This window comes from Silurus meridionalis, chromosome 5 (assembly GCF_014805685.1).
Source record: "Silurus meridionalis isolate SWU-2019-XX chromosome 5, ASM1480568v1, whole genome shotgun sequence".
NCBI lineage: Eukaryota > Metazoa > Chordata > Actinopteri > Siluriformes > Siluridae > Silurus > Silurus meridionalis.
The window spans coordinates 27,435,751-27,445,954 of NC_060888.1; the positions used below are offsets into that span (position 1 = coordinate 27,435,751).

Here is a 10,204-nt window from a genome sequence, read left to right on the forward strand (position 1 = left end):
TCTATCCTGTTGCTGGGAGACAGGAGGGAGGAAAGTGGGCGGGGCCTACTGAGTGACGCTTAAATGTGATTGGCTGGCGCAAATTAAAATATTAAAAAGATATTTACGCGTACGGAGATTTTTAATAATATTAAGCGAGCAGAATGTGTACTTTTTTATATACTCGCTTAAAAATATTATTTTAAAAGAAAAAAAAAAGGAAGAAGGACAACCGTCCAATTGGATGCGTACTCGTCACGGTGACCTTTCTAACCAATCACCGCACAAGTGGGTGGGGCGAACGGAATACGGGTAGGACGTAGCAGTTCCGTCGACTTGCCGCACGCGTCAAGGGGGGAAAAAAAAGAGCCGAAGTCAAGCTGAAGAAAGTCATGGAGGTGCAAATGGACGGACCGCTGCGTAAAGAGCTCGCCGACTCGGTCTCCTCCTGCCGGGTGCTGGTTGTCGGAGCGGGCGGTATCGGCTGCGAGCTCCTGAAAAACCTCGTTCTCACCGGCTTCAAAAATATCGAAGTGGTAAGAAGAGGAAGGAAAAGGGGCGGGAAGGAAAATAGCGCCTTGATCGGCGGCTTTCTTTGTGCGGCCTTCAACATGGGCGGAATCTCAAATCACCCATTTCTTATATCTAGGGCACTAGATTGCTTTGGGTCTTTGGTCTTTCCTATTCCCTAGGTAGGCTACATAGGTAGGGAAGAAGACGTGGGTTTGGGATACGTCCTAACTTCTTAGCTTTTTATTTTTGTTTTCCTGCAGCATCACCGAAGAGTTGAATATTATAAAATTATCATAATTTACATTGTCGTTTATTAATTATTGTTTTTTATTTAAACACTACTCATAAAATTAACAATTAAATCACGTTATTTTTCATTCAGTAAATTGAGTTCCATTCAGTAGCGCCGCTAGCAGCTAGCATGCTAATCACTTCTGTCGAGGAAATCATGTCTTTAATTAGTTTTATTATTCATTTATGCGTTTATTATTATTAGTATTATTATTAATCATTTAACTGAAGAATATATTTTACTTCTGAACCCGATTAGTAAGCCGTTTGTGTGTGTTAGCTTAGCGATGCTAAAGCTAACGCTAATTACTTGCTAGCTGTAAAATATTAGTATGAAATAAAATGTATTCGTGTTTTATTTGAGAGATTTCAGTATTCAGTATTCAGTCTTTTGCACTAAATAGATACTTTACAGAATGTAATGTATAACAAGTACATACACTCTGATCAAAAGTATTGGGACACCTGGGGCTGATATTGGGACTTTTCCAGCCAGATGTTTTGGAGGCATGTGATTGTTTATGTCTCCTGAACCAGGAGATCCAAACCTGTTCCAGTATCACAAAATGCTTTCTGTGGGTTGCTAAATGCTATAAAGCTCAGAACCTATTACATTAATAGCATTTGGTAGCTGAGGGCCTTGCTCAGGGGCCCAGGAGTGGCAGTGGCTGGGATTGCTGGACACACTGCACATGGGTCTATTCGGTATGAATGTTAACGACTCTAGTAGACCATCGGACCAGGAGCGTGGACGTTCTTACGGGGACTAAATGTGGAATGAGATCCCAATCTTATAGATGTCAGGTGTCCAAAAACTTTTGAACGAGTGTCAAAGCAAACGTGTGATGTTTCGATTCGATGTGGTGGAAACGATTCATTCCAACAGGACGCTAATAAGCCACGCCCCCTGACCAATCAGCTTTGAGCGTTTATTACGTGCTCTCGTCACGCTCTTTATGCACCAAAGTGTTTAAACCGTTTGTTCCAATGCAGATCGACTTGGACACGATTGACGTGAGCAATCTGAACAGACAGTTCCTCTTCCAGAAGAAGCACGTCGGGAAGTCCAAAGCTCAGGTACGTCTCATCGTCTCTATCGGCTGGTTTTGATCTTCACTGTTTTTGATCTGCACTGTGTGCTCACGCTTTAGTTTTTTTCTGTTTCAGGTCGCTAAAGAAAGCGTGCTGCGCTTCTGTCCATCTGCGAACATCACAGCGTATCATGACAGCATAATGAAGTGAGTCCGTGAAGTGGTCACACCTTCTCCTTCCATCACTCAGGGGTTAATCCTGAACCAAATCCATCTGTTCTTACTTCGTCTCGTTGCGTATCTCGATCTATATAGAATCTCAGTTCAGTTCCTTTCCCATCAATCTAAAATTAACATCAATCCCCTGATTATTGTTTTCCTCCACCATCTTTTCTTGAAAAAAAAAAAACGTGTGATTGTTTTGAGGGACCCGAGAGTGGTGTATGTGTAACACGATCTTCTCGGTTCTTCACAGTCCAGACTACAATGTTGAGTTCTTCAGGAAGTTTCAGCTGGTCATGAACGCTCTGGATAACCGAGGTACGAATCCGTGTTTGTTCAGCACATGCGAATACTTTTCTTGTTATTAAAACTCTTTTAAGCGATTCATTTTTGTTTCATCTCCAGCGGCTCGGAATCACGTGAACAGGATGTGTCTTGCGGCGGAAATTCCTCTGATAGAGAGCGGGACCGCAGGATATCTCGGTCAGGTCACGGTCATCAAGAAGGTGAGATGATGTGAAGCACATGTACGAGTGATTTTTAATTAAATATTTGTGCATAGTATTGTTTTTTTGACTGTGTTCTTGGTTCTCTCCTACAGGGGGCGACAGAGTGCTACGAGTGTCAGCCCAAACCCACACAGAAGACTTTCCCTGGGTGCACCATTCGTAACACTCCTTCCGAACCCATCCACTGCATCGTCTGGGCCAAATACCTTTTCAAGTACGTCGTCTTCTCATAACTCTTTATAGAGACATTTTCAGTGCTGCTTTGTAATCCTTTTAAAAAGTCTCAAATGATTGCCAGGGTTGCAACCGAGTATAAAATTACTTCAAAAAACGTTCAGAGTTGTCTTCAGTGCTTGGACCCCTTGTTATAATACACTATGTGGACAAAATGATTGGGAAACCTGACTTTTCAAGCCATATGTGGTTCCTCCACAGAGTTGGAGGCAAACAATTGTATTCAACATCTTTAGAAGAAATAATTCCTTCACTTGAACTAAAAAACCCAAACATGTTCCAGCATGACAATGCCCCTGTGCATAAAGCCAGCTCCATGAAGATATGGATTGCATGGGTTGGACTGGAAGATCTCCAACTGAGCAGCAATGGGGTTGAGGGCCTTGTTCAGGGGCCCCAGAGTGGCAGCTTGTTGTGGCTGGGATTTAAACTCATGGCCTTCAGAACCCCATTTAAAAAACTTGTGCGCATCTTTGCACTCACTTGTACAGGTGTAAATATTACAATACGCACAGTTAATTACAAAAATAGCAAAGTGAATTTTAACTCTGTGTGGACCACACTTCTGAAGTTGATGGTGTTAGAACCAGATCGGGTGTGTAAAGAGTGACGAGTTGTGGTGTTTTTACCAGTCAGCTGTTCGGAGAGGAAGATGCGGATCAGGAAGTGTCTCCCGACACGGCGGACCCTGAGGCTGCTTGTAAGTGTCTCGCGTGTTCTCGTGGTGATTTTATACGCGTTACACGTGTTCTAGAAACAAAAGATTTACTGGAAGGACTATAAAAACTATGTTGGCTCTGGGATGTGTGTGTGTGTTTTGTTTTAGGGAATCCCGAAGAAACGGCAGCACGAGCCCAAGCGTCGGATCAAGACGGAGACATCAAACGCGTTTCTACTAAAGACTGGGCGCGGTCGACGGGATACGACCCCGTTAAACTCTTCAACAAGGTGAGGAGAAAGTTCACAAGTGTGGGACGCTTTTAAGTCGTGGTCACGTTTGTTTAACTCTTTGACACACACACGTGTGACTTGTCAGAACTCCATCCAGAAGTAGGGCAGTAGGATTGATCAGGAAGGTCTAGAGAGGAGACGGGACGGGGACAGGATGGGAGAGAGTGAGAGTGAAGGAGATATGGATTAGTATGTATACTTATTCAAATGTAGGAGGACATACGAGTTGTTATTCACAACCTACAGGATAAACAGGGTTTTTTTTCCCTATGGGAAATGCAAATCTCATATCTTCACGCAGAGTAGGATTAGATTCTCAGTAGGTCAGCTGACGCTTCTCGACTTTTCCTTAGCTCTTCAAAGATGACATCATGTATCTGCTGACCATGGATAAGTTGTGGAAGAAGAGGAAAGCCCCCGTGCCGCTGGACTGGTCCGAAGTGCAGCAGCTCGGTCAGTATTCCTGTATTAGACGATCGGAATCTTGAAAAGTGCTGTAACCTGTACTATTTATCACAGAATGACTTTTATAGATTTTTTTTCTAGTTATTAAAAAATGTGAATTTTTTTAACCTTATACATTATGAAAAAAATGCTGGGTTGTTTTTGAAAAAGTGCTGTTTTTGATTTTTGTTTTGAGTCTGCAAGGTGAAGTAATTTGCATAAACCGACATTCATATTGTTGTTAATGATAATTACTGATGGCAAGTTGACAACCGTGCTTAAAAACATCAATATAAAATATAATAACATTGTTTTGGCACATTTTGTTCAGTTGTGAACATATAAGTGTTTAGAATATTTTCTAATTGAATTTTGTATAATAATTAAATTAAATGCATAAATTCAAATATACAAACAAGCGAGCTGATTGCGTGATGCTCGATGCTCGCGAGTCACAACAGAACGGATCCAGTGCGACTTTCCTGAAGTTAAAGTTTACACAAGAGCACTTTGTGTACTCGTGCAGCAATGTGGATCTTCCATCCCGCATAACCTGCAGGTTACAGTCTTCTTTGTTGCGTTTAATACAAAATGCTCCCGTTGCTTTTGATGACTCGGGACGCACACTTTTTTCTGCTGCCGGTTGACCCTGTACACTCCGGCATTTTAGAAGCGGCCGTGTTTTTTTACAATCACGCCAATCTGTAACTTGAGCAGCCGAACTATTCGAGAACAGCATCCGTTGACAACGAATTTCATTAGCAATTTTATCGATTAGTAGTTACAGCCCTAGTGGGGTGTGGTCTAGTACATCCCAAAAGTGGGTTGAGGAGGTCAGGTGTCAGTGAAGGACACTTTTCCACTCCAACCATCAGACCAACAACCATGTCTTCTTGGAGCTTGGTTTGTGCACAAGGTCTTCGTCTTATGCTTTAGACTGCTATAAAGTATTAATGTCTAATTTGATGTGTGTGTGTGTGTGTGTGTGTGTGTGTGTGTGTGTGTGTGTGTGAGAGCAGTGAGCAGTCAGGACGAGGTGTGTAGCACAGGATTGAAGGATCAGCAGGTGCTGAGTGTGTCTGGTTACACTCAGCTCTTCCAGCACAGTGTAGACACACTCCGCTCACAGCTGGCCGAGAAAGGGGATGGAGCAGAGTTGGTTTGGGACAAGGTCAGTGCGCACACACACACACACACACACACACACACGATGTTCAGTTTGGACTAACAGTCAGTGTCCCTCTCAAATAGACCAGATGCCAGTGAGCAAACAAAAACATTGGGTTGTTTTGAATGATACTGATTCACGTTAAAAACACAACTCTCTCGGTTGCCAGGACGATCCTTCAGCCATGGACTTTGTGACGGCGGCCGCCAACCTGCGCATGCACATCTTCAGCATGAACATGAAGAGTCGCTTTGACGTCAAATGTGAGTGTGTGCATGCAAAACAGCATGCGCAGCGGCGTGCTTGTTCCTTCTCCCCTGTCCATTAACACCGAATCAATATTTGAGTTTGATTGCACAAACAGCAGCGTTGTTTTTGTTTGTTTTTCTTCAGATACTAAAAGCTTGGTCTTAGTTTTGTGTTCTACATGCAGCTGACCTGTTATTTGAGGTTATTTAGGGGTTTTGTTATCTTTTCTTTTTTCTTTCTGTAGCTATGGCTGGAAACATCATCCCAGCTATCGCCACCACTAACGCAGTGATCGCGGGCCTCATTGTGCTGGAGGCGCTCAAGATTCTTAACTCGGACTTCCAACAGTGTCGCACGGTGAGACACACTTTTAGAAGTGTCTCAGTATACTGCCATTTCATTCAGACAAAATGGGCATCTATGCATTTTTTATAATTTTTTTTACGCTGTAAAATTTCACCCTGGATTGAAGTAATCTACCCACCTATTAGCAACTCTAAATACCTTGAATCATATAATAGAAATGTCCTCATATATCTTCATTTGAAGATGTAACATCTCACCAGAGAAAAATTCTGGAGTTCTTAGCAAAAAATATTAAAGTGATGGACTTCATTTGACTGCTTTTGTGAATACTAGAGGTGATGGTGGATTTTACCGGTACTGAAAGATAGTTTGGATCGTACTTGCCGATAACCGATTAATCGACCGATGTGCTGAAATTTAATACAAAAATAAAAACTGTACTGAATCATGAAAATTATATATTAATTAATTAACTATATAAGTAATGAACATTACGCTCTCCGTGCAGCTCGATCTCTCCGTGCAAAAGCAAACAGCGTGTAGTGTAAGTGATTTGCCTCTAGAGGTCGCTCTTGTAATGACAGCCGCAACCCGGAAAACTATCGGTATGGATTTTTGACGATCGTTCCAGCGATCATAAATTGGTGCCAATGAATACTCTAAGCTTCTAATACTATAAGAACTACGGAAATGTCTTGCTCTACCTACCCTGGTCCTGCCCTAAAACTAGCCATTGATGCTGGCATGGTATTAAAAGAACAAATAAATGTCCTGGTGCATGAGGTAAACAAAATCAGAGTGGTGTTTTTATTTTATTTTATTTTAGCAATTCTTTCTTACTGTCTCTCTCAGATCTTCCTCAACAAGCAGCCGAACCCCAGGAAAAAGCTGCTGGTACCTTGTGCTCTGGATCGTCCCAATCCAAACTGCTACGTATGCGCCAGCAAACCCGAAGCCACGGTTAAACTCAACGTGCACAAAGTCATTGTACAGAGTCTTCAGGATAAGGTGGGGAGATTGCAGTCTTAAATCCAAAATGTCTTTAAAGGTGCCGGAAATTGTGTAGAATATAGTTCTAGATAAATAGTTTAAACCGGATGAAACAGGAGGAAAGAGTAATGGATCAGAAAACCCTTTGGAAGCCTGACTTCTGGTCTGGAGTACTTGTTTGGATGTAGCACTGTGGATCCTGAAAGGCTGGAAACATCAAAAAGAAATTAAATCCAGTAGATGAATTAACTGGTTTTTTTTTTTTTTTGGGGGTTTCATGTTCAAAAGTATTGGGACACACACCTTTCCCAGTTATATGTGGTTCTTTCTTGAAGTTGTCACTTAATTGTGTAGGACATCTTTGGATGTGGTGGCATAAAAATGTTCACTTGAACTAGAAGACCAAAACCTGTTCCAGCATGACAATGCCCCTCTACACAAAGCCAGCTCCATGATTCGAGTGGAAGATCTCCTGCTATACTGCTCAAAACCTGTTGAAAAACTTTGGGATGAATTGGAACACTGACTTTTTACGAACACCCTTGTGGCTAAACACAAGTTCTAGTGGAACATCTTGCCAGAAGAGTGGAGATTTATATAACAGCAAATAAACACTAAAGCACACACTAATCTTATGGTCAGGTGTCCACAAACTTGTCCAGATAATGTTTATTTCTATGTTGAAGGTAAATAACTTTAAGCTACTGATTTAGTAAAAATGTTTGAATCTATCGGTCAGATTTTGAAGGAGAAGTTCGGCATGGTGGCGCCGGATGTGCAGATAGAGGACGGCAAGGGGACGATCCTCATCTCCTCGGAGGAAGGAGAGACCGAAGGTGAGCCTGTAGTTCACAGAAACTTTTTTTTAATTATATTTATGGAAGGAGCCTTCATTGTCAGGAATTTTAGCAAACTAGATTAACTCGAAACCGGATCCAATAAACAATTTATTTTTTACTCTGTAGCAAACAATTGCAAGCTTTTATCGGACTTTGGGATTCGAAATGGCAGCCGCCTTCAAGCTGACGATTTCCTCCAGGATTACACACTTCTGGTCAATGTTGTGCACTGGTAAGTAAGTGTGTGTGTGTGTGTGTGTGTGTGTGTGTGTGTGTGTGTGTGTGTGTGTGTGTGAGAGAAAGATGTCAAGACCGAGAAGTGCACCACTGATTATCTTTTGTGTGTGTCAGTGATGAAATGCCGAAGGACGTCGAGTTTGAGGTCGTGGGTGATATTCCTGAGAAAGCTCCGCCCACGAGTGCTCCAGAACAAGACAAGAGCATCACCAATGGCAACAAAGACTCCGCCCAGCCATCTACCTCAACTAAAGGTAAAGATTTAGATGCCATGTTTTTTTTTTATATATGTGTGTGTATATATGTGTATATATATAAATAATGTGTGTGTATATATATGTGTATATACACATACACACACATTATAACTGATGCGTCTTCATCTCTGTAAATTTCACATCAAACCCATTTGCTTTTGTTTCAATTTTCTCTTTTTCTCAGCCGTAGCTGAAGAGGACGATGTTCTCATCATAGACTCCTATGAAGAACCTTCCTCCAGCACCATGGACGTTTCCACAGAGACCACCACCCTAAAGCGGAAGCTCCAGGATGCCGATACAAGCGAAGCGGCGTCCAAACGCCAGCGCCTCGACCAGCAGGCGGCCGTAAACAACGACGCCGACGACGACATCATCGCTCTAGATTAGCACATCCTCTTGAGAGGGACTCGTGTCTGTATTTTTCATACCGGTCTCATTAACGACCTTGTGTAAATATATGTGTACAAAACCCCACTGAACGTTTCATTGATGTCTTTCTTTTACTTCTTTATACTTTCTCGAGCAGAACTTCTCGAGCAGATTCTCCTTCTGGGTTTGTTTAACGAGGACTATTCTCATATCGCTGAAATGCTTCGAGTCAGCATTACGGTTAAACACGTATTTCCTGTTTGGAGGAGTAGAAGGCTGAAGGAAACACTCCATGTATTTATGGGTGTTTTTATCATCAATGTTGAAGACGTTCCATATTTATTATTTTTTACGAACTTGCATAAACCACCAGAGGCAGGTGCTCATTTCACAGTATTTTTTATTTTGTTTGTTTGTTTTTCGATCTGTTCTGTACGCTTCTCTCTCCAGCATAAAATGTTGTATCCATGTTTTTTAATACAATTTGATGGCAGTTATTTATTCTCCCTACGAGTCGTCTTGTATTTTGTTCCACTCAGACATGATTTTCAAATACAGACTCAGATTTAATCAGATTATCAGATTAACGCCCCTAAAGTCTCTGTTTGCATCCCGAAGCTGATTATTGTGCCGTAGCACCACATTCCCAAGTGTGTTTATTCTCTTTACACCACATTACATTTGCCAGCTTGTCGTATTTCTGAGAAATTTGGACATAAAATCCTTTGATGGGTTCTCCGTTTTTTGGAAAGTCTTGTTTTGACATAACAAAGTGCCGAAACTTGAGACTCGTATAAATGTTAAACATTTTACAGAAAACTTTGGCAAGTTTTTTAACAGGAACCTGATTTCCAGAGATTAATGGATCCCAGGAAAGCTTTAAATAATACTGTTTTTATTTTATTGGATACTTTATATCAACAAAATGTCGGGAAAAAAAAAACTTTTGTGGACACTTGATCGTGAGAAGTTTTCTTTTGGAACATCCCGTTCCACTTTTATTCCCCGTTTGCTGTTATAATAACCTCCATTTTTCCGGGAAGATGTTCTGCTAAATTTATTTTGCTCATTCAGCTTTGAGGGTTTTAATAAAGTCAGGCGCACTGATGTAGGAAAAGTGAAGAGGTCTGGGGTGCGTTCACATTCACCATGTTCCAATAGGGTTGGAGCGCTATAGCAGGAGATCTTCATGGAGCTGCTTTGTGCACAGGGGTATTGTCATCCTGGAACATGTTCGGGTCTCCTTGTTAAAGTGAAGGGGAAAATTTCATGCATCCAAAGACGTCCCGCAGTTTGGGGAAGAACCACATCTGGCTGGAAAAGTCTGGTGTTGCTGAGGAGCTCCTAAATAAGTGCACCTGAATACAGGAATGAGCGTTATCATTTCCTGAGACTCGAACTTTGACCTGTTGTAGTGAGCAATCTCTCAGTGTGTTATAATCTTGATCACATGAGACGCCATGGTGTAAGAAGACCGACTTGCTTTTCCGAGTGTGTTATATTTACATCAGAGGTCTAAAAGTCCAGTCCTATGTGTTAGTGTTCAGTGGGTTCATCCAGGTGCCTGGTGAGATGATGCCCATGGCCTAGTTGGCATGTAACCAGATCCTGA

General features: G+C 41.8%; 1 protein-coding gene across 1 annotated transcript; it reads left to right on the forward strand.

Moving 5' to 3' along the window:
• The first annotated feature begins 274 nt into the window (after window positions 1-274).
• uba2 (ubiquitin-like modifier activating enzyme 2) lies at window positions 275-9,098 on the forward strand. The gene is made up of 17 exons (XM_046850353.1): window positions 275-515; window positions 1,777-1,860; window positions 1,951-2,021; window positions 2,290-2,354; window positions 2,442-2,542; window positions 2,638-2,759; window positions 3,412-3,479; window positions 3,606-3,727; window positions 4,084-4,183; window positions 5,194-5,345; window positions 5,512-5,605; window positions 5,836-5,948; window positions 6,750-6,905; window positions 7,627-7,723; window positions 7,853-7,958; window positions 8,078-8,217; window positions 8,405-9,098. The coding sequence occupies exons 1-17, from the start codon at window positions 372-374 to the stop codon at window positions 8,608-8,610; spliced, it is 1,941 nt and encodes a 646-aa protein (XP_046706309.1). The 5' UTR covers window positions 275-371; the 3' UTR covers window positions 8,611-9,098.
• Window positions 9,099-10,204: the final 1,106 nt, after the last annotated feature.